The sequence below is a fragment of the Pristis pectinata genome, chromosome 3 (assembly GCF_009764475.1).
Source record: "Pristis pectinata isolate sPriPec2 chromosome 3, sPriPec2.1.pri, whole genome shotgun sequence".
In the NCBI taxonomy this organism is placed as follows: domain Eukaryota; kingdom Metazoa; phylum Chordata; class Chondrichthyes; order Rhinopristiformes; family Pristidae; genus Pristis; species Pristis pectinata.
Window position 1 is genome coordinate 102277950 of NC_067407.1, and position 24623 is coordinate 102302572.

Below are 24623 nucleotides of genomic sequence, written 5' to 3' on the forward strand. Positions count from 1 at the left end.
CTCTATCCATCTGGTAATTTCTTGCCATGAACAAATTCTGACATCTTTGGGAGGCTAGTGGTGGGCATGCAAATGTGGCAGCCAGCTCAGTGTAGCTGACATAGCTAATGAGGGCTTCAACGTTAGGGTCATTGGCCTGTTCATCCTTCCAGTGAATTTGGAAGATTTTGTTTATCCACACTGGTACAATGGATTAGAGTCAGAGTCACAGCACTGAAACAGGACCAACTCGTCCATGCCGACAAAGAAGCCAATCTAAGCTAGTTCCATTTCCCTGCATTTGGCCCATATCCCTCTAAACCTTTCCTATCCATGTACCTGTCCAGTGTTTTTTTAAATGTTGTTATTGTACCTGCCTCAACCACTTCCTTTGGCAGCTCTTTCCATATACACACCATCTTCCATGTGAAGTTGCCCCTAGGGTACCCTTTAAATGTCTCCCCTTTCACCTTAAACCTATGCCTTCTAGTTTTTGATTCCCTTTCCCTGAGAAAGATTGCATGCATTTACACAATGCCCCTCATGATTTTATACACCTCTATAACATCACCCCTCAAGCTCCTACACTCCACATCACCCAATGATGCAATTTTAAAAATTCAAATCTTCAATAGTTTTTTCCCCCCACCCTAACACCTGGAATCCTCTTCACCTCCAGCCCCAAGCCATCCACTCCTTTGGCTTTCACTTCTGTGGACCATTACCTCATTCCATCCAACCCCATCCTCCACCCTACCAATCCCTCCCAACAACAACAACTGTGAATTTAACCACCTTACAGCAATAGTCCAGAATTCCCTCAGTAAACTAGTCGTCATACTCTAGTCTCCAAACAATGTTATTGTCACCCCTTCTGATGCCTCTTTTCACAGCATCTTATTTGGACAAAGGTGCTTTTAAATGCAAATTAGTAAACTGTTGAAGTAATACACTGTTCCATTCTCATTAATATACAGGATGAAGGGAACATTCCCTGAAGGCAGCCTTGGGAAGATTCATGAATTTTGTTACGGTTACATTTTTCTTATCAAATGTGAGAAACAAACATTTTATCTACTCTCAGGCAGGGTGCTGCCAACACGTACGCTACATATCTCAGTGTAGAGAAGTGCACATTTCTACTCAGCTGCTATTGGCTATGTATTTCACCCTTCATTCTAGTGGACTCCAAACACAAAACATCTGATGTGCATTTTAAGTTATATATTGAAACACAAAATCACTACACCAGCACAAAAGGGAAAAAAATACCTTTATATCCCTGTTCAGTTTCCCGAAGGTCAATTTTTGTGATTGGTTTAAAGTCAGTATCCCATAGTCGGATGCAACCATCTCTCCCACCAGTAGCAAAACCTTCTTCACAGGCATACATACTAAATATTCCTGCCTACCAAGACAGAAAACAAAACAAAACACTTAGTGAACAGCTTAATAGTTAGTTTTAAATGCAATGTCATGGAACCATGTTTGATATGCAAATAAAGTAATTTTCCCCTGTACAAGAGCCACGTTCCAAAGAAACTTAGAGACCCAAATACAAATAGTGATCTCCTCCTCCCCCCGACCCACCCACAGTTCCTGCATCAGTGAATTTACTCAACAAACTTCAATATACATATTATTTAGCAAAGCCACACTTAGAACTCAACCATTTAAAAATCATTTACAACAGTTTGTTGTATAAACTCAGATCTATTTTGTCATTGCTCTACAGTTGTAGCATTCAAAGTCCAGATCTGATGTTAAATGAACATTTCAAGATTTAAAAAAAATCAAATGTAAAATGTTGAGGAAGGAAAGCACACTATTTCAAAGATTATAAAATTGCAGGGCATTAACTGAATTGCAGCTTTATAGAAAAAGAACAAATGAAATTGAAATGGAGAAAGAAAAATAGCTATTGAAAAACAAAGCCAATGGCTGAAGGAAAGAAATGGGGGGGGGGGGGGAGATGTGCGGGGGAAGAGGGAGAAGAGCAGCAAACCCCTGCACATTGAATTCCCTGAAAAAGTGAAAATACACCTCTCCTGAACTAGGCAACTACACACAGCTGAACAAAATTGTGGACATACTCTTCCATAGATAGTATGCCTTGGTTGCATTCACATTCCCCACCACATTCCACTGTACTTCTCCATCCACATATTAGCAACTCCTTCATCCCATCACTACCTACTGCTCCATCCCTGTTCCATAGACTTTGCTTAAATTCCCATTTATTCACATTGCCAACAACATCAAACCACCTCCTGGCAAGCAATTCCTTCATCCCAACTGAATCACTTCCTGTATTTCCTCCTTTGAAGTTATTTCCGCAGCACTTCTTTCTACATTGCATTCCCTACAAATGAGATCTCTTTCCCCACAATGACTTGCTGTGCTTTCCCAAGGCTGGCTATTCCAAACCTCTACTCTTAACTACCACAGACCAGAATTCTCCCCCACCACATCTTCCAAATTCCATTGCTTTGTCTAGATATATATTACATTTGAAGCAATGAAAAAAAATCTTGGTTCACCAACAACTAATCATCCCAAGACATTAGGAGTATGGTTTCAGATTGCGATTTCTATGCAGAAACTAAGACATGCTGCAGCTTGAAAACACCTCCTTATAAGGAACTGGCATGGGTCCAGAGACTTCTTGATTTGTGGTTGACTTGTGAAAAGCAGGCAGGAAAGAAAGGCACAAACCACCCATTTGATGGACTGTGGCTTGGAAATCCTTGTAGATGACATAAATGCCAGGGGAAAGGAACTCGAGGCAGTGGAACCAAAAAGCCTCCAAGGGCTACAACAGAATAGGCTGTTGGTTAATCTTTACTCTTGGTGCACAAATTCTCCTTATTTTTCTATCTTTGAGTATTTGGTACTCAAGCTTTATATACTAGCATTAGCCTTGACATCAAGCTTGGAGATGTCCCATGCTCCTTTAGTTAGGCTACCAGTGGCAATCCCTTTTCCAATCTGGTGAAAGACCGGTGGTCCCAGTTAGCTGAACTTCTGAATGACCTCCAAGTTTTCATAAAGGTGAATAATAAATCTTGAGAAACTCCTCCTTGAGCTAGTTTATGTTACAGCAACAGAAAACCCCAGTGTAGGCCTTAAAGATGATCCCCAAGTTTCATAGTAGATGGAGGTTGTGGGTTATGGGGACTGCATCAGTGAAAGAAAGCTCCCTAATGACCTATCCAGCTTGTCTCTTCACCTTGTCGTGACAGGTTAGAGTTTCCCGTTCATTCTTGTTTGAAGGCACACTATCTTAGACATCTTTAAAACATGGTTTCTCAGGAGTACAGAGAAGATGATTTCAAAGAACGTAGGAGGAAGAGTACATCTTTATTTCAACTTGAAGCTGTCCGATGTAGACCCAAACTGAACACGGGCCTTTATGCTGTCATGGAAAGAGCACGAGCATCCTGTCTTCCAAGCAGAATAAGTGAGCTTGGAAACTATGCAGAGAAAGTGTCAACAATTGACTCCTGGAATTAAGCTCTTCCTTTGAGGAAGAATTGAAGAAATGAATTTACACAGTACCCTATAGACTTTAGAACAACATTATACAACTTTTTATTACAGGGAGGGCCAGATTTCTAATTCATAGCACTTCCATAGGCTGTTCATGAGAAACATATTTAGTAATGTAGTGTTTAAAAAAGTCATTATCTCGTTAAGCTTAAAGACACAAATTGCAAAGTTTCCTCACGGTTCCCTTGCGGCACCACTTACTGCCTCCTCAGTGTTCTTTTTCATGCAGCTCAGCTGCTTCCTCACTTCAGTCTATAGCCACTTGTTGCTCCACTCGCCTCATCTAAAGTGCATCAACCATGACTATCCCAGCAACATACCTGTGCCATCAGTGCCGAATGCGGTTTAAAGAGCAGCAGATATGCAGATAAACCCTAGAAAAGTGCAAGAGCAAAAGGGTTATAGTTATGGGGGATTTTAACTTCCCTAATATTGACTGGGAGTGCCTTGGTCCAAGGGACCTAGATGACGAGTAATTTGTAAAGTGTATCCAGGAGATGTTTAAGTCTACATTCCTACAAGAGAAGGGGCTTTATTGGACTTGATGTTGGGAAATCAAGCTGGCAAGTGGTGGAAGTGTTAGTGGGGAGCATTTTAGGAATAGTCATCACAATTCTGTAAGTTTCAAGGTAGGTATGGAGAGAGACAAGGATCGCCGACCAGTCATGGTGCTAAATTGGAAAAGGGCCAATTTCAATGAGAGGGGACTTCACAAAAGTAAATTGGGAGCAGCTGCTGGGAGGTAAGACAACATCCAACAAGTGGGAGTCTTTTAAAAGGAAGGTGTTGAGAGTTCAGGATTAACATGTTCCTATGAGGGTGAAATACAAGGATGGCAAAATCAGGGAACCCTAGATGACAAAGGATTTTGTAGGAGAGTTCTTTAAAAAAAAAGGAAATTAGGTGGGCAAAATGGGGACATGAAATGTCATTAACAGACAAGATCAAAGATGAATACCAGTGCACTTTTTATGTATATTAAAAGAAAGATGGGAACCAAGAGTAGGTCCCCATAGGAACCAAAGAGGCAATCTGGGCATGGAGCTGGGGGATGTTGCCAAGGTCCTAAATGAAAACTTCTCATCTGTATTCACTAAGGAAGAGGACATGGTAGAGTGTGTTCAGGGAGAGGAAAAATGATGCACTGGAGCATGTTAGTATTGAGGAGGAGGTACTAGATGTCTTGGGAAGCATACAGGTGGATAAATCCCTAGGGCTTGATGAGATGCATCCCAGGCTGCTATGGGAAGCAAGGGAGATAACTGCGAGCCAGACAAAGATTTTTGCATTTTTGTCAGCCATGGGTGAAGTACCAAATGACTGGAGGATAGCAAATGTTGCTCCTTTATTCAAGCAGCTCAGCAGAAATAAGCTAGGCCAGTATGTCTTATATCAGTGGTTTGGAAGCTATAGGGGAAAAAAAACTAAAGGGAGAGGATTTATCTTCACTTGGAAAGCAGGGACTGATTAGGGATAGTCAGAATGGCAGTCAGTTAGGGACAGTCAGGGATAGTCAGTTAACTATGGTGGAGGTGTCTAAAACAAGAGGGCATTGCTTTAACGTGAGAGGTAGGAGATTTAGAGGACATTTAAGTGGGAATTTTTCTACAGAGGGTGGTTGGAGTCTGGAATGCACCATCTGAAGAGATGATGACTGTTGATGAGATAGTCAGTTGGGAACAGTCAGGGATTGTCATGGGAATTTTTGAGGAGATAGCTAAGCATATTGATGAGTTGAATGTGGTTGATGTTGTCTCCATGGACTTTAAGGTCTTTGACAAGGATCCAAAAAAGGTTAGAGCCCATGGGATCAAAGCAATCTGGAAAATTGGATCCAAAACCGGATCAGTAATAGGCAGAGGGTGGTGGTGGTGGAGAACAGCTTTCCTGATCAGAAGGCTGTGACTAGTGGTGTACCACATGGATCGGAGCTGGGACTTTGATGTCTGTGATATATGTTAACAATTTGGACATGAACGTAGGGGATATAATCAGCAAGTTTACAGATGAAAATTGGTGTCCTAGATAGTGCAGAAGGTTGTATAAGGCTATAGTATGATATAGATCACTTAGAAAGTTGGGCCGGGCAATGTGAAATGTAATTTAATCCTGACAAGTGTGAAGTGATGCATTTTGGGATGGCAAAAAAGAACAGGACATAAAGCAAGTGGTAGGTTCCTAAAAACGTTGATGAACAGTGGGACCTTGGAGGTACAAGCCCACATATCTCCAAAAGTGGCAGCACAGGTGGGTTAAGTGGTGAAGAGGACATATTGGATGCTTGGTCTCATCAGCCATGGCACAGAATACAACAGCTGGGATGTCATGTTACAACTTTATACAACATTGGTTAGACCACTCCTGAAGCATTATTTACAATTCTGGTCATCACACAATAGCAAGCATATGATTGTACTGAAGAGCGTGCAGAGGAGATTCATCATTTATGAAGGAGGGACTAAATAGGTTGCATTTGTTTTCCTTGGAGCTGAGGAGGCTGAGGGGTAACTTCATAGAATTATATAAAATTATCAATGAGATAGACAGGAAAATAGTAAAAATCATTTTTCCCTGGTGGGGGTGTCTAAAACAAAAGGGCTTTGGTTTAACGTGAGAGGTAGGAGATTTAGAGGAGATTTAAGTGGGAATTTTTCTACAGAGGGTGGTTGGAATCTGGAATGCACTGTCTGAAGAGATGGTGGAGGCAGATACTCTAACACTTGAGGAGGACTTGGACAAGAACTTGAATTCACCAAGACATAGAGGGCTACAGACCTGATGAGGGTAAATGGGATTAGTGCAGATACAACTATATTGTACCCTAGCAACATCCAGTGACAAATCTGGTCCATGAGTACTGAACCCCATCACATTCCAGTGACAGTACTATGTCGACGAGCATCATACAAATGTTATGCAGCTGGACGTGCACTAACCAGTATTGAGCAACGCACATGAAATGTGGAGGAGCTCAGCAGGTCAGGCAACATCTATGGAGGGAAATAAACAGTTGACATTTCGGATCGAGACCCTTCGCCAGGACTGGAAAGGAAGTGTTGTTGTTCCAGATTCTAGCATCTGCAGAATCTCGTGTCACTAACCAGTATTGTAATTGCTTTACAGTGAGAGACCATGCACACTACCACAGCACATTTGGGTCATGATATGGACCTGGATCAAGCCTAGAAAACATGACTGGGGATAATGTGGTCAATGTCTCTGGCCCTTGGATAGTCATCACTTGGTACCTCATCCCTGGATCTCAGGTAGGAAAGTAGAATTGAGGACAATGATGAGGTTAGCCATGGAATGATTGGGGCAGTCTTGTTGAGCCATATGGTCTCAGCAGCCTTGCCCTGTAGTCTTCATTTTGAAAACCACATGCTCATTTGTGAACAGGATCAGAAGTTGGTGAGGTGCCATTTGACCTTCTACAATGCCAAAACATTCAGGTGTTCATAAAAATATGAAACTTGTATTTTTGTTTTTAGTTTTACCATTTGAACAGTAACCAAGTCCATTAATAGAGTACATAAAGTCACACCAAGAATACTATGTACTTCACGTTTTACTTACTCCATGGGCTCCCTGAATTGTGCGAACCAAATTTAGCCCTTTCCAGACGTAAATATCGCCATTCAATGCACCGGAATATGTAGTTTCATCTTTAGCACAAGCTAGACATAGTATGGTCTGAAGGTCACCAGTTTTACCAAAAATTCCCCTTTTGGGTGTTAGAGCATTCCCACATAATGTCCAGAACTGCAATAAGAAACAAGGACAAAAAAAAAACAAATCATTGTATACACACATTTTCACCAAATCATTGCTTTTGCAACACATATTGCAATAATTTGTATTACCTTATAATTTGGTATTACCTTCTCAACTGTTTTATTCATTTCTCTGTTCCTCTGTTATTTATTTTGTGTTCTTTTATCATTAATCCAATTCCCTTCATTTTTTTGTTTTATTTTTGATTTTTTTTTAAAGAAATCACATGCAAAAATCACTTCTGTCCTCCTACTTTTTCTTCACAATAATCCTAAATCTATGCACCCATATTGTCCCATAGGTCAAGAAGGTTGCCAGCTTCAAGTTCCTGGGAGTGAACATCACCAACAACCTGTCCTGGACAAACCACGTGGATGCCATGGCCAAGAAAGCTCACCAGTGCCTCTACTTCCTCAGGAGGCTAAAGAAATTTGGTTTGTCCCCTTTGACTCTCACCAACTTTTACCGATGCACCATAGAAAGCATCCTATTAGGATGTATCACGGCTTGGTATGGCAACTGCTCTGCCCAAGACCGCAAGAAGCTACAGAGAGTTGTGGACACAGCCCAGTGCATCATGGACACCAGTCTCCCCTCCTTGGACTCTGTCTTTACCTCTTGTTGTCTTGCTGAAGCAGCTAGCATAATCAAAGACACCACCCACCCAGGACATTCTCTTTTCTCTACTCTTCCATCGGGTAGAAGATACAGGTGCCTGAGGACATGTACCACCAGACTTAGGGAGAGCTTCTACCCCACTGTGATAAGACTATTGAACAGTTCCCTTATACAATGAGATGGACTATGACCTATGCCCTCACGATCTACCTTGTTGTGACCTTGCACCTTATTGCACTGCACTTTCTCTGTGGCTGACACTTTACTCTGTACTGTTTTTCTTACCTGTACTACATCAATGCACTCTGTACTAACTTGATGTAACTGCACTGTGTAATGAATTGACCTGTAAGATCGGTTTGTAAGACAAGTTTTTCACTGTACCTCGGTACAAGTGACAATAATAAACCAATACCAATATTACCTACACAATCTTTCACTAATTGCCTCCAAAAACCTTAAACAATTTTGAAGTTATCTTTCGCTCTTTATATAATTTTGTCACTTCTTAAGACATCAGTTTTCAAATCATGAAATTCTTTTTCTGGATGGTTTCTCCAACGTTGCCATCAATAGGAGGCATCACTGTGTTCTGGAGTGCCTCTACTTGAAATAGAAGGAATTGTAACCTTGAATTAACCCAAGAGCTAGTAGCACCCCCTCCCCCCAAACCAAACATACAAGATCATGAAATATTTGCATTCCTCATCCCAAATATGGTTTCTCTGGACTGCCATTAGATGAACATGATCCCCAATTGAATTACAGGGGAAGGGGCAGGGGAGAAGAAACAATAGCCAGCATGTGTTCAGAATGGAAATGTTTGCATGTTCAATTTCCTTCATCTCTGAGTGAACTGATAGGAGTAAAATAGAAGTCTTCACAAATTCATGTATCCAGACTTAAAAAAAACGTTTGCTAAACATCCTCAAAGTCTATTAAACTCAAAGCTGTGGAGATTCAGAGCAAAGATCAGCTAAGAACCTGCTCTATGAGATATCTTTATTAGTCACATGTACATCAAAACACACAGTGAAATGCACCTTTTGCGTAGAGTGTTCTAGGGCCAGCCGCAAGTGTCGCCATGCTTCTGGCGCCAACAGAACACGCCCATAACTTCCTAACCAGTACGTCTTTGGAATGTGGGAGGAAACCGAAGCACCCAGAGGAAATCCACGCAGACATGGGGAGAACGTACAAACTCCTTACAGACAGCGGCGGGAATTGAACCCGGGTCACTGGCACTGTAAAGCGTTACGCTAACCGCTACACTACTGTGCTTGCCTCTAATAGCAGAAAACCCAAAAATGATTTGAGGAATTATGGAAAGGTGGAGGAGTGACACTGAGTAGAATGCTTCAATGCTTTGTCATTCTTTATGACTTGGTAAGAAAAACATCAAGGCCAGTGAAATCAAATGAGGCAGCTCAGGTTGTACTAAATAACAATGACATAATATGACAATCAAGATCCTTTGAAATTAATAAGTGTTAAGTACCACATAAAATGGAGAGAAAAATGAAACCGGCACCAGAGGTTTTGAAATACTCAAGAATAAAACAGAGAATCAGCGTACATTTCCAACAAATTCAATCAACAAATGCAAAATACTGAACTGCAAAGTTGAAAAAAGGTATGTATAACAAAGGAAGAAGTTATTCACAGATTGTACAGTGCTCTAGTCAGAATGCATCTTGAGTACAGTGTCTTATTCCATTGACCAAGAGATAGGAATACATTCATTCCCTGCAGAGGAGTTGCAACATTAGGCATAATTTAGGATGAAATAGAAACCAATACACAAAGCTTCTTGATAAATAGCAAAAACTGCAAGTCATAGATTTAAGCAGTCCAGTAATCTAAGGGTCAGTGTTTGCTGGTGGATAGAATAAAGAGGCCGTTGCCATACTGGGCCACAGTGGTAGAGATTAAGCTGGCATTTGCAAATCTCTTCAGCCAAACTTGTTGAAGATGGCATTTCAAGGTTCCTACCATTGCAGATACCAGTAGCCAATCTAGTCAAATTGAAGTGGCTGAATGAATTCAGCAGTGAAATTCTGAAAACATGCATCTAACTACCACTTTCCAATTTTGTTTCTGGCCAACAGACAAAGACTTTCTACATCCTAAACACAGAGCAAATCGAAATTGGTCATTTAATGCCTTATCAGCCTTTGGCTTATTGCCATAAAGATGAGAGTTAGTAATGGGTGTCATTAAAATATAAATAATGAATAATAATTTTTTTCATTGATGCTTCATTCAGATTCTACCAGAACAAACAGCTCCAAAATCTGAGTCAGAAGAGAGGCAGGAATAGTTGTCTTTAACATCAAGTGTATTAGTCAGGTATGGCAGCAAGCAGCTTTGGGAAAATGAAAGGGTATTAAGGAAAACTCTTCCCATGGCTTGATTCATCTCAGAATTAAAAGAAAGACTGTGGTGGCTGTTGTAGGCTTGCCTTCATAGTCGTTAGACATTATGTTTGCTATTTTTATATTATATTTTTATTCATGGCATATGAATGATGAGGGTAGGGCAGTGGATGTTGTCTGCATGGTTTTTATTAAGGTATTTGACAGGTCCATCATGGTAGACTGATCCAGAAGATCAAGATGCATGGGATTCATGGTGACTTGGTAGTTTGGACTCAGAATTGGCTTGCCCATAGAAGACAGAGGGTAGTGGTGGAAGGGTGTTAACTCTGGCCGGAGGTCCATGACCAGTGGTGTTCCGCAGGGATTGGTGCTGGGGCCTCTGTTGTTTGTGATGTATATAAATGACTTGGATGTAAATGTAGATGTGTGGGTTTGTAAGTTTGCAGACAACACAAAGATTGGGGAAGTTGTGGACAGTGTAGAGGGCTTTGAAACAGCAGAAGACAGATCAGTTACAGATATAGGTGGAGAAAAGGCAGTTGGAGTTTAATCCAAGCAAGTGTGAGGTGTTACACTTTGGGAGGTCTAATACAGGGTGGTAAACAAGGCACACGACATGCTTGCCTTCATTGGTCAGGAAATTGAGTACCAGAGTAAGGAAGTAATATTGCAGTTATATATTAAAAAAAATACTTTGGTTAGGCTGCACTTGGGGTACTGTGTCCAATTCTGGTCACCCTATTATAGGAAGGATGTGGAGGCTTTGGAAAGGGTGCAGGAGGTTTACTAGCATGCTGTCTGGAATGAAGGGTATGAGCTACAAGGAGAGGTTGGACAAACTTGGGTTGTATTCCCTGGAGCAGGTGGTTGAAGGGACACCCAATAGAAGGTTATAAAATTATGAGAGGTAGAGGTAGGGTAGACAGTCAGAATCTTTTTCAGGGTAGAAATGTCATGTACTAGAGGACATGCATTTAAGGTGAGAGGGGGAAAAATGTAAAGGAGATAAGCAGGGCAGTTTTTTTTAATAAAGGGGCTGTCAAGGTAATGGTGGAAGCGGATACAACAGCGGCATTTAAGAGGCTCTTGGACACACAAAAATGCAGGGAATTGAGGGATATGGATTGCATACAGGCAGAAGAGATTTAGTTTAGTTTGGCATCATGGCCGACACAGACATTGTGGGGTAAAGGGTCTGTTCCTGTGCTGTTCTAAAATGATGTTACTGACAAGTGCTATATTTATTACCTATCCATAAATGTCCTCATGAAGATAACAATCAGCCACCTTCTTGAGTTAATATGGTGAGGTACACCCACAATGCTATTATATAGCAAGGTCTAGGATTTTGATTGAATGACAATGAACTATGTACACTTCCATGTCAGAATGGTGTGCAACCTGGGAGTGATAGGGCTCATGCACCTGTTGCACTTGTCCTTAAAGATGGTTGAAGTACAAGCTTTGGGAGGTGTTGTTGAAGAAGCCGTGATAAATCACTGCAGCTTGTGCAGGATAAAGATTCAAGATGATAGATTGGGTGCCCCTCAAACTGCCTACTTTGAGCTCGGTAGAGTAAAGCTTGTCAGGCATTGTTGGTGGTGAATTCATCTGGACAATGAAAACTATTCCATCAAATTCCTCAAAGGGAGTGGAAAGGCTTTGAAACATCTGGAGTTAAGTCACTCTTCAAACACCCAGCCTTTGATCTACTCTGAAAGTTGCAGTATTTGTGTAGCCAGTCTAGTTAAGCTTCTGGACAAGGGTGACTGTCAAAATGTTAATGCTGGGGGATTCAATGATAGTAATGCTGTTGAATAGCAATTACGGATATGATTATTTTCTGACACCAGACTGGATCCTAGAGGTTTTTCTGCCAATGAACAGAGACTTCATTATACCATCTGTATCCTTCAGATAAAATGCTGTGCAATCAATAAATGTCCTGCTTCTGACCTCAGAGTGAAAAGTATTGATAACAGCTGATGTTTAGGGCAAGGACACTACTTTAATAATATTGCATCATGCAAGAGTTATCAAGGAAGCATTTTCAGCTCAACTAACTTCAGCTATTCCAATGAACTTGCCATCATAAAGTCTGGAGTGGGCAATACCACAGCGGCCAACAATCTTTGCATCATCCAAGACAGAACAATTCATTTGATTGGTACTTCTGCCAATGGACTTGCTACCTACACTCTCCATCACTGGTGCAAAATAATGTCAGTGTGCATGAGATACAGAATGCATTGTAACAACACACTTAGACTTTTTCAACACGACTTTCATGCCCTGAAAGTTATTCCATCATGCAATAGTACAAGTCATTGTGCTCTGATTTCCAAATCTCTCTGCAAGCAGACTCAATAAAGATGATACGAGGTAAAGTTTACTTGCAGTCCAGATAAATTTAAACTATAGTCTTTCTATAAATCAATTTAATGAATATAATCTAGATTAGGCGAGTTCAGAAAAAAATGTTTGGAAGTCAAATATTTGAGATGAAATGAAATTGCTATTTTTAGCTGAAGATTTCAGTACCTCACAGTCAGTCCATCGTTTATTTTATCACTAACTTTTCACATTATATTCACAAATTATTAGGTAGAGTTCTGATTTGTAGCTTTTTACTTAAATCATGAACTTTTCACGTTTGTACATCATGTCAATTATCTGCTTCCATCAGTATCAGCAATGGTGTTTTGAAATATCAAAGCCAATTGAAACAGTTAAACAACCATGACTCTAATTTAATGAAAGCAATATTTATCATCAGTATTTTTGTTTAAACAGGAACTAAAAGACAAACCTATTTTATTTACCTTAATGTGCTTCACTCCACAGCTAACAAGTCTGTTTGGTTGATGTGGATCCCAAGCAACATCAAAAATCTGCCAAGAGACAAAAATTTATTTTTCTACTTCACCCCCAAAACTAATTTTGAGATATTATAATCTAAAGGATTATGTATAAATCATCCATGTCTATCAATCCAGAACCACATAAAGGCAAACTGTGGAGGAGGGAGCTGGAGGAGCAAAACCAGCTCAGGGAGGATGAAACAAACTGAGTACGATAGAAGAAACAAGCAGAGGAGGAAGAGCAAGAGAAGGAAACAGTGAAACAAACTAGAAGACAGTTGATTGAAGTACGAAATGGAGGTTAGAAAGAACAAAATCTTGTGCTAAGAAGTTCATACCAGCCTCTGATCTGGCACAAGATCTCTAACTTGAGCTGCATCATATATTTTGTCCAAGGAATACACCTCACTTCTCTCAAGCTGGGTTTCAGCAGTGAGGCATCCATGTATCGTTAAGAAGTTAATTTTATTTACAATAAAACTGTTAATCCAGCACACTTCAGACTTTAGTGGTGCTAGACTGGCAGATTTTCCAGCCAATTGGATGTTGTTTCAATTAATACTCCAACACACTTAAGACTTAAAAAATGTTGCACAGTACAGTAGTATACTAAATTTTCCAGTGAACCCAATTTCAAGAAGGTGAGGGAATTAGCACCCAGTGAGCCAGATGCTGAACAATTGGGATTTCTGAACAATTAGATTTCAGGTTGGAGGGGTTTTAATTTTTTTTAAACTTGCTGTGTATTTTTTTTAAAAAAAGAAACAATATTCATATGTTGATGAGAAATTACTGATGTTGCTGCTTTAGATACATCAGTGGCATTTTATTTCACTTTGAAGTCAATCTTATAGAAATATCAGAAACATAAGCAGAGCAGATGCTTTGAGATAATTTACAATTCTCAAATAGATATACCACTGAGAAATAAAAACTCTACAAAAACGATCCATCTGTGACTAATGCAGGAAATTAAGGACAGCGTTAAATTGAAAAGCATATAATGTTGCAAAGATTAGTTGTAGTCCAGAAGACTAGAACAAAAATTAGAAAAGCATGGCTAAAAGATAGAGAGAAAATAAATTGAGATTAGTCTTGCAATAAATATAGAAATTCTTAGAGTTTATTTTTTGTAGTACATAAAGGAAGATTTTGACTAAGGAAGACATTGGCCTCACAGAGACTGAGACTAGGAGTTAGAAACATAGAAAAACTAAAGCACAATTCAGGCTGTGCCGAACATGTCCCTACCCTAGAAATTACTAGGCTTACCCATAGCCCTCTATTTTTCTCAGCTCCATGTACCTATCCAACGCTCTCTTAAAAGACCCTATCGTATCCGCCTCCACCACCGTTGCCGGCAACCCATCTTTAAAGTGGGTATATTAGTCATCATTTTCTTACAATCTCTGGATTCTACAAAGTTTCCAGTGCATTGTAAAAGTGCAGATCCAACACCCACATTCAAGAAAGAGGGAGACAGAAAATTATAGTCCATTTGTTGGAATCCATTATTACTGAAGCAGTAGCAGGACAGTTGGGGAAAAAAAAGCAATAAAATTAAACTGCGTCGGTGGTTTTAAGAATGGGAAGTGGTGTTTGACAAAGATAGAGTACTATGAGGATATAACAAACAAAGGGAAACCAATGTATTTGAAAGGGTATTTATGAAGTGTTACAGAAAGAGTTACTGTTCAGGGTTAGAGCTAGTGGCTTTGGCTGTAACATAATAGCATGATAGAGGAATACAAAACTAATAGAAAACATAATGGTGAAGAGTTCATTTTCAGTTTGGCAAGTTGTAATTAGTGGAGTGCCACAGGAATCAGTGCTAGAGCCGCAATTGTTTACAATCTGTATTAACAACTTTGATGAAGGAATCGAGTGTAGTGTTGCCAAATTTATTGCCAGTACAAGCATGGGCAGGAAAGCAAGTTGGCAATATAGAGTCAGAGTCATACAGCATGGAAATAGACCCTTCAGCCCAACTCGTCCATGCTGACTGTGTTGCCCAACAAGCTAGTCCCATCTGCCCATGTTTAGCCCATAGCCCTCTAAACCTCTCCTATCCATGTACTTATCTAGATGGCTTTTAAATGTTGTTAATGCGCCCACCTCAACCACTATTTCTGGCAGTTCATTCCAAATACATATCATCCTTTGCATGAAGAAGCTGCTCTTGAAGTCCCTTTTAAATTTCTCACCTCTGATCTTAAGCCTATGCCCTCTTGTTTTTAGCACCCCTTCCATGGGAAAAATACTATGTGCTTTCACTGTCTATGCACAAGGAATGAGATGACACATGGAATCTGCAAAGATATAAAGATATGCAGGATCAAAAGAGGCTGCAGAAGGTTGCAGACTCAGCCAGCTTCAATAGGGGCATAACCTTCCCCACCAGAGGACATTTTCAAGGGGCGGTGCCTCAAGGCTGCAGCATCCATCATTCAGGACCCTCACCATCCAGGACGTGCTCTCTGTGCGTTACTACCATTGGGGAGGAGGTACACGAGCCGGAAGACCCAGACTCAATGTTTTAGGAACAGTTTCTCCCCCTCTGCCATCAGATTTCTCAACAGTCGATTAACACTAACTCTTTATTCATTTTCAGCACTTTGTTTTTAATAACAATTATTTTTGTGACATAATTTTTTTTTGTGACTTTGCACTGTACCATTGCTGCAAAACAACTTCATGACATACATCAGTGATAATAAATCTGATTTTGATAGGTTAAGCGAGGGGGCAAAAATTTGGTGAGTGGAGACATTAGGATATGCCCTCTACAAGGAAGAAAATATACAGCAAATTTTGCTCAGATGAAGAGAAACTACAGAATGCTGCATTACAGAGAGATCTGGGTATCCTCGGAGACGAAACAAGAAGTTTGTCTCATTAGGAAGCCAGATGGAATGCTGGTATTTATTGCAGGGAATGGAGTATCAAAGCAGCAATTTTACAGGCACTTGAGAGACTACATCTAGAGTACCATAGAGCTTTGGTCTCATTTAAGGAATGATATACTTGCCCTCAAGGCAGTTCAGACAAGGTTCAGTAGGTTGATTTCTGGGATCAAAGGATTATTTCAGGACAAAAGACTAAGCAGGTTAGGCCTTTACTCATTGGAGTTTGGAGGAGGAAGAGCTAATCTTATTGGAGCAGGACAATGAGGGCTTGACAGTGCAAATGCTGGGAGAATCTTGAACCAGAGGAGTGTCAGATTAAGGGGCTGTCCAGTTAAGATGGTGGTGAGGAATAATTTCTCCTGACAGAACTCAGGCCAAACCTTTGAATATATTCAAGGCTGAGATATAGATTTTGGTCTACAAGGAAGGGAAGGGCTATAGGGAACAAACAGGAATGTGAATCTAAGGACCCATTTGGGTAGGGTTGCCAATCTAGATGGAGGTAAGGTGGTGTTTTAACTAATTTTTAAAATTGGTTCATATAGGCTAAATGCATTTTTAAATTTCTTAATTTGAATTTTAACTTTTTAAGAAAATTTTAATCTTTTCAATTGTTTTCAAATGACTATCATCAGGCACAATTAAGAACTGTTGAAAAATCTGCAACAGCATGAACTGTTAAAAGACCATTGGGTTTGTCTGTGGGCAAGCAGGTGACAGGGCATCAGGATTCACTTGGAACCGAGTAATCTCTTGCTCATCGTTCCATCTCACATAATGCTCACTGCAATGAGAACTTCAGAACAATTGGACTTGTCGCAAGGGCCAGGTCATCATTTTGACTAAGCTGACCATTGTGCTGTGCTTCTTGACCTTGCAATACAGAGTTGAAGCGTGCTGTATTTCATTAAATGATCTTTACAACACTGTTTCTTGTAGCAACAATATAAAAACACTTAGTGAAATGAGGCAAGGGCCAGGTCAAGTATGATCTAGCCCTATACCTGGGATAGACGATTGGCTAACAATTTAAAAGAAAGATCAGTTTAAATGGTTTATTTTTAGGGCAGCAAGTATCACTGCAGGGGCTTCAAAAATTTACCATCTTTATTAATACTGATCAAAGGACTAGATCATATATGCCGATAATATAAAATTGGATGGGAAAGAGTATCAAGGACACAGTATGTAAAGGAATACAGATAGGTTCAGCAATGCACATACTACACAAGCAAGTATTGTGTTCTCTGAAATTAGAGGATTAAAAAGTAATTTGATTTAATTTCAAAGATATTAAAAGAGAACTATGTTTCTTAGCATGTTCCCTATTTGTGCGTTTGAGGATTTAGGAGCATAGCCAAAATAGGAGTCTGAGTCACTTAATAGTGTAGATTAGGAAAACCTCAACATTTGTTACTTTAAGGTATTGAGGGATATTGCACTTGGGTAGCCACAAGGATCAGTCCTGATCTCACTGAAGGGCTAAGTGGTCTAATTAAATCTGTATCCTTCTCCACAGATGCTGCCTGACTTATGAAGTATTTCAACATTGTTTTTATTTCAGATGTTCAGCATCTTGTCTGAGTGAACAAGGGAAAAGTTGGCACGTATGCCAACTGTAACACTTATGCCTTGTACTCTGCACTTGGGCACAGTTATTTGGTTTATATTACATAAATTCCCAACAACAGCCTGGCCAAAAAAAAGTGTAAAAGAACACTTGTGCTCAAAGGGTGTTGGCGAGCAACATATGGTGGTACCAGACTGTATGGAAGGATACTAACAGATCTGGAGGAGACAACTTAAAGACTCCAGATGCTGGACATCTGGAGCAACACACAAAATATTGGCAGAACTCAGTGGGTCAGGCAGCATCTACGGAGGGAAATGGACTGTCAACATTTTGGGTCCAGACCCTTCATCAGGACTGGAAAGAAAGAGGGCAAATGGCCAGTATAAAAGGGTGGAGGAAGAGGGTAGAACAAGAGCTAGCAGGTGATACGTGGATCTAGGTGACGGGGGGAGAGTGGAAATGATCTAGGAAGCTGGGAGGTGATAGGTGGAAGTGACAAAGGGCTGAAGAAGATGAAATCTGACAGGAGAACATAGTGGACCATTGAATAAAGGGAAGGTGAGGAAGGGAACAAGAGGGAAGAATGTGTGGGTGATGGGCAGATCGAAAGAGCAGGGCAAGGGAAAGAGATAGGAAGATGGAGGCCAGTGGGATAAGGGGAAACAGAGGGAGTGGTTACTGGAAGTTAGAGAAATCAAAGTTCAACCAATGGAAGTGGTCTGTATCAAGCCAAATAAAATGAAAATCATGGAGGAACAGTCTCTCAGCTAATGTTATGGCATAGATCTGTCATGTCACAGAGCTGATATTGATCTGGTCAAAAGACATGGATTGAACAGGAGTTCTAGAGAAATTCCTGGTGGTGACAATATATTCTTGGATCTTAAATAACATTTATCAGGCATGTTTTTCTTGGGTAAGTGAAGAAACCAATCTACTTTAGAGGAAGAGAAATACCGTCTGTGGAAAAGGAAACTCTGAAGAATAGTTGTGGCAGAAAATTACATTTGAGAATATACCTTTCCTATTCCCGCAAATCTTTATTTCGCCACCCCCACTCTTTCTTCAACCATGTAATTTGTTCTGAAGATTTTGGGGTAAATTCTGTCTTCAGTTATAATGTAATGTATGTAAAAATGTGCAAGAAAGTGGTATGGAGCAGAGGGCACTGACTGCAAAACTCTTATCATACACAAGGCCCAAATTGCTACATATTTGTATATGAAGACTTGCACAAAAGCCTTGGCACTAACGTAAATTTTAGAATATGTGTAAATGCAAGCATTAAGCATTATACATGCTACACAGTTTCCTCTAGGCAACTCTGCCTTGTCATATTTACATTTTTTGCCATAGTATGTTACTATAGTATCACTACAGATGAAAAGGAATAATCAAAAGTTTACAGATGCACCTTGTAATTTTGTAAATTGTAAGCACCAGTTGATCCTCAAGAGGAGAGGAAGATGGGCTCTGGTCTGGAGGAGGAAGGCAATGTTTCCAGAAGCTTCACTTCTCTGACATTTGCCATCTGTTGCAGATAGAGCTCTAGAGCACAATCACACTGAAGGTCTGCATCACCTTCAATTACATGGCTTCCAGCTCATTTGAGGAATCTGCAGTGATTTGTTGCTGTCCTTGTTTCAACTCACCAATATAGAAAGGACTACAAGAAAGCACTCTATTCAAGTAGGTAAGTCACCTCCTTGCCCCTGTGTCTGCATAAGGATTTACAGAGATAAAGGGCTTCTGCGTGACATCGAGAGCAATTGACAGTACCCATCATGCACTGAGGGTTCCACACTGGATCCCTGATCAGTTTAGAAACAGAAAGGGCTTTGCTCGCCTGAACATCTGATATCTGTGACCAGTGATGATACAAATTTAAACAGTTTGACAGGCAGTTTAGCTGGGCCTTGGCTTGACTTGGTGTCATAAGGATTTTTTAAAGACTTGAAACGACTGATGAGCTTAGAATCAGATTTGTCAAAGAAACTGCTACTGGAAGATTTGTTCCAAATAAATGTGCACCTAGCAAGTAGGGGAGCAGCACATGCAGGGTCCCAGGAAACTCCAAGGCAATGAGCGCATCTGCCACACACTCATTTGTATTAGTTTAATCTTAAGGCAGTCCACTGTGTCCATTACATTTCAGCCACAACACAGAATTAGTCGCTAGCTCTCGGGGAAGAAAGGGCAGAAAGGCTATCTTCTAAATCCTTGGAACAGTGAAGTCTCTAGTAAGGCTGCTGTGAACTATTATAATGAGAAACATGGAGCAACACGTAACACAGTGGGACTAGCATCGGCATCCTTAAAGGAAAGGTTTTCGTTGGGGAGTGGGGTGGGGACGACTGTCCAGGAAGGATTTCTCCCTTTGTCCTTGCCTTACAGATAATTTAGTTTGTTACATAGTATTTTAACTAAAAGATTTGGACTGAGGTCCTTGTGTTGAAAGATGAATGAATCCAGGTACTACCAATTTCTCCTGCTTCTAGCTATTAATTAAAAACATTTACCCACTTTGATTATAAAATCATTGTTAATTAACCCTTATGTAGACTTGTAGATTTCAGAATCACATGTTTCGCATTTCAGATTTCTACGATAACCACATTGATTTAATGTTCATACATTAGATACAGCTGCACAAACCAGAATACTTCAATATGATTTTCTTACATTCTTATTGACCTGTGGCATTGCTAAATGCATAATGATTCCAACTAAGAAACCAAATAAATGTCTTGAATGCTTACCCTGTCTGAGTGACCAGTTGCCGTGGCTACGACTTTCCCTTTCCGCCAATCCCAGATACAGGCTGTATTTTTGGCATCTAGTCCTATGGAAGCCAAGCGCTAAGAGAAAAATTAGTTCATTATTTAAACAAGTAATATATTTGAATACTCAAATATTATTTTATTTAAATTTCACAGCAGCCAAGTGATTTTATATTTCAAATAATCTGCACTTCCCGATTGTTAGCTGTTCCAGTATCAAGAGCTATCACAGATATTTGCTTTTCTTGTAATTAAAGTTATCAACACCATTCAGAAATTTATTTCTGCTGTCAAGTACAGTGACTTTATATATACTCCTGATTTCTCTTTTGACCACAATCTGACAGACCGCAACATTAGATAAGTAGGGGATCTGATTTGGTTTTTGAAGCACCCACCCTCCCTGACCACCATACTCCACAATCAAAAAGAAGTTTAGAAAAAATTAGCATTAAAAAGGTCCAAATACAAAAGAAATCCACTTGAACAAGATTCATTAAGATTACAGTTGCCTAAGCTCTTTTACAATGTAAATTATTAATGATGCAAAAGAAGTGAACAATAAAGGCAGAAAAAACTATGTTTTAACTGCCTTTCTCCTTTCATCTTATTTCATTTGATCTTTTTTGTTCAGTTTTAATACTAATTTCATTTTATATTTTTCCTCTCAAACTTCCTTATTACTCTTCCTGTATTATTATTTAAACATACATTTTCTTTAATATACTAGTCCAACAAACATGATTACTATAACCCCAAGACAAAGCTCCAGATAGTCAACGACAACCCACATTTTAAACAGAATTGATAATGTCTGAAACTAAGATACAGAATATAATGGGATCTTTTCAAGAACATGCAATCAGCAAATTACATTATTACAGAATAGAATTTTTAAAAAAAAGACCACGAAAGATAAAGTTTGCCAAAACAATTTCCTATCTGGAACATTAGCATGGCTACTGATGACATGAGATAAACAATTTAGGAGTATCTGGCAAAAGATATCATATGTTTAATCCAACATTGAAAAGATCACACCTTAGCAAGTGATGACAAAAATCTCAAAAGCTCCCTCCCCCCTCCCTGGATAATTCCTATTCATTTGTGAGCAGCAGATTCATTATTGAGGAAAAAAACTGTAAAATCATCTTCATTATATTGAGTATTCATTGCTGTCAATAGTTAAATCATGCCTGTGCTCCATAACATCTGAGCTGGTTCCCCACAGAGCTGTATGCCCATGCCAAAAAGTTGGCAATAATATTGGATGGGATTGTCCCAGATTGAACCTACTACCCAAAGTCATGACAGAGAGTTGCAATGTCATCCCATGAAATGGAGCAAGCAGTGAGGTCTCTGACTCAGAGACCTTGTTCCATGGACAGCTATCAATGTCCTCCAAGTGTTTTAAACTGTCTCTGCTTGTCAGAAGTGTTTAAAAACTGTTCAAATAGACTCAAATTGTTGAAAATTAAAAGCATGTCCAATTTAACAAATCCTGAAGTACTAAGAAGGAATTTAAAAAAAAGTAAAAGTAAAATAAAAACAGCAATCAACAAATGATTGGCTATTCTTTCCTGAGTCATTAGCAAGTCTAATCCAGCCCATTTTTGAACTGATAACTAAGTACAGATTTCGTGTTGCAAATTAATTAGTGATGTGAATACCTCAATTTTAAACACATACCTGCCCATCAAAATCAAAAGCCAAGCAAGCAATTCCATGCGTGTGAATGTCTTTCAGAATAGATACCATCTGTACATTGTATGTATCCCAAATGCAGATATAGGGTTCCTTTCCAACTTGACCTGTTGCAACTAGACTTCTTTCTGGATGTAAAGCAAGGCTATAAATGAGAGCACAAATGAGTTATATTTTAGATTCTGATACATTAGAGCGTGAATGCACTTCATGCAAGATCCAAAGAACAACTTCAACCTGGCAATTTGCTTTGCACTTTCTTCCCGAAAGCAACTAACTACAACACAACGATTTTATTTGTATAATTTCCTCATTCCCAAGAATAATTTTTCTCACTATTAAATAATTATCCTCCCCATAACATACATCATATTATAGGACATCTATAATGCTTCACTTGGCCTCCAACCACATACTGTTTAATTATGCCATATTGAAAAATGGTATTTCACAACTTCAGCTGACATCTATAGCACTTTCTTCCTGCATTTCAAGGCTATCTGCTTTTGTGAACATTCTCAAGTACAATTCAGCAGATGGAAAGCAAAGCAACACACAAAGGCACTGAAAGAACTCAGTGGGTCAGGCAGCATCTATGGAGGGAAATGGACAGTCAATGTTTCGGGTCAAGATCTTTCATCTGGACATTGGAAAGCCAGGTTTAGTTTATTACTGATGTAACGACTCTGTACATGTAAGCCCAAATGATGAAAGTCAGCAAGTTTTTACTCATGGAATAGATTAGATCCCTTATTGATCCCTAATGACTTGGAAGTTGCATCTGTGTGTGTACTATAACTTGACGTTAGTTCTTCTGACTTAGAAAGGGGAATCTTGGACATGGTTTGTAAGCCATGTCATATTTCATCCACTGACTGCTGGAGAAAACTTATGTACATGAGACTGTACATGAAAACAGCAACTTAAAGGCAGGAGTAGTTTTCACACAACAGGCTACTGGGAATACTTTCCATATTTCTTTTTCTTAGTGGATCCTCAATATATTCTCATAAGTTAGCATCTAGTTAGCAATGGCATGAGCTTCAAATGTGCAAAAAGGTAGGAATAGACTGTACAAAATTGATGAAGATTTGTAAATAATTTTCAAAGAATTAATCTCAGATCAACTCAGAGAGTATCTAATTGGTTAATTAAATAATCATTTTTTGAAACTAACATTGAATTCCATGTGCACACACACGTGTATCTTCTAATATTCCTCCGCAAGCTTTTTATTTTAAATCTGGAGAAATAGATTGTTGATTGCTAGCAAATTCTACAGGGTGAAATAAGCAAAGAATTATTCCGGATATTACTTCAGAAAATCACACTGATGTAAAATGGAAAATTATGCATTGTTCACACAATGTCAGACAGCATATACAGTAGATACAATTGAAGACACTGCCGTTACATAGTCTCAGAAAATAACTCCAATGGGCATTAACGTTGCAGTACAGAATGTGTCACAATATTTTTTATTACATTGTAAAATTTGTGATTTACCTGCCAGCCATGGATCAACTAGATAAAAATATTAGGCTGGACAATGCTGAACCATAGAAAAAACAGGAACAAGAGCAATAATAGACAATTTCACCCTTTAAGACTGCTCTGCCATTTAATACAATCATTGTTGATCTTCTATCCACTCAACACCATATTCCTGCTATCTCCTCATATACCTTGGCACATTGCATCAGCCAACTATTTGTCGATTACTCTCCTCAAAATATATTCAGTGACTCAGGCTCCACCGCCTGCTATGCTAAAGAATTCCACATATTCTCCACCTATTATTTGAAGAAATTACTCACCTCAGCTCTCAATTTCACCGTGATCCCTCACTCAATAGTTCTAGTCAGGGGAAATATCCTCCTGACATCCAGTCTACCTCACCAAATCAGAATTTATTACATCTCAATTAGATCCCATCATTCTTCCCAATACTAGGTCAAGTTGACCAAAGCTCTCCTCGCATGATAATTCAGGAATCAGTCTTACGAATTTCCTTGTACTCTCTAGCAGTGTATCTTTTTTTTTGATAAGGAGGCCAAAACCACATACAATATTCCAGATACAATTTCAGCAAGACTGTCATAACTAGACATCCTTGCTCATGTACTCAAAACCTCTTGCAATGAAGCTTAGCATATTATTTGCCCTTTTGATTGTTTGCTGCATCTGCATGTTTGCTTTCAGTATCTGGTGTACAAGGAAACACAGGTCCCTTTATGAATCAAAATTTCCCAATCCTACCAAGCTTTGCTCCATCAGCAAATTTAGAAACAGTACATGTGGTTTTCACTCAAATCATTTATATATATTGTGAATAAATAGGGCCCCAAGCATTCATTCCTTCATTCCACTAGTTACCACCTGTCACTTTGACAAAGTCCAATTTACACCTGCTGTTTCCTGTTAACTAAATTTTCAATTCATGCCAGTACATCATCCCATCTGCACATTGACCTCGTGTGGGACTTTAACAAAGGTCTTCT

At 39.4% G+C, this 24623-nt stretch overlaps 1 protein-coding gene across 2 annotated transcripts in view; it reads right to left on the reverse strand.

Annotated features, from left to right (window-relative positions):
• The window catches only part of LOC127568483 (echinoderm microtubule-associated protein-like 6), a 240932-nt gene that overhangs the window by 169180 nt on the left and 47129 nt on the right, over positions 1 to 24623 (reverse strand). For both annotated transcript variants that reach the window (XM_052012286.1, XM_052012285.1), the window contains exons 2-6: positions 22108 to 22267; positions 20398 to 20496; positions 13121 to 13189; positions 7105 to 7290; positions 1252 to 1387 (exon numbers count right to left, since the gene is read on the reverse strand). In XM_052012286.1, coding sequence (XP_051868246.1) covers positions 1252 to 1387; positions 7105 to 7290; positions 13121 to 13189; positions 20398 to 20496; positions 22108 to 22267 — 650 coding nt within the window. The remainder of the gene's footprint in view (positions 1 to 1251; positions 1388 to 7104; positions 7291 to 13120; positions 13190 to 20397; positions 20497 to 22107; positions 22268 to 24623) is intronic.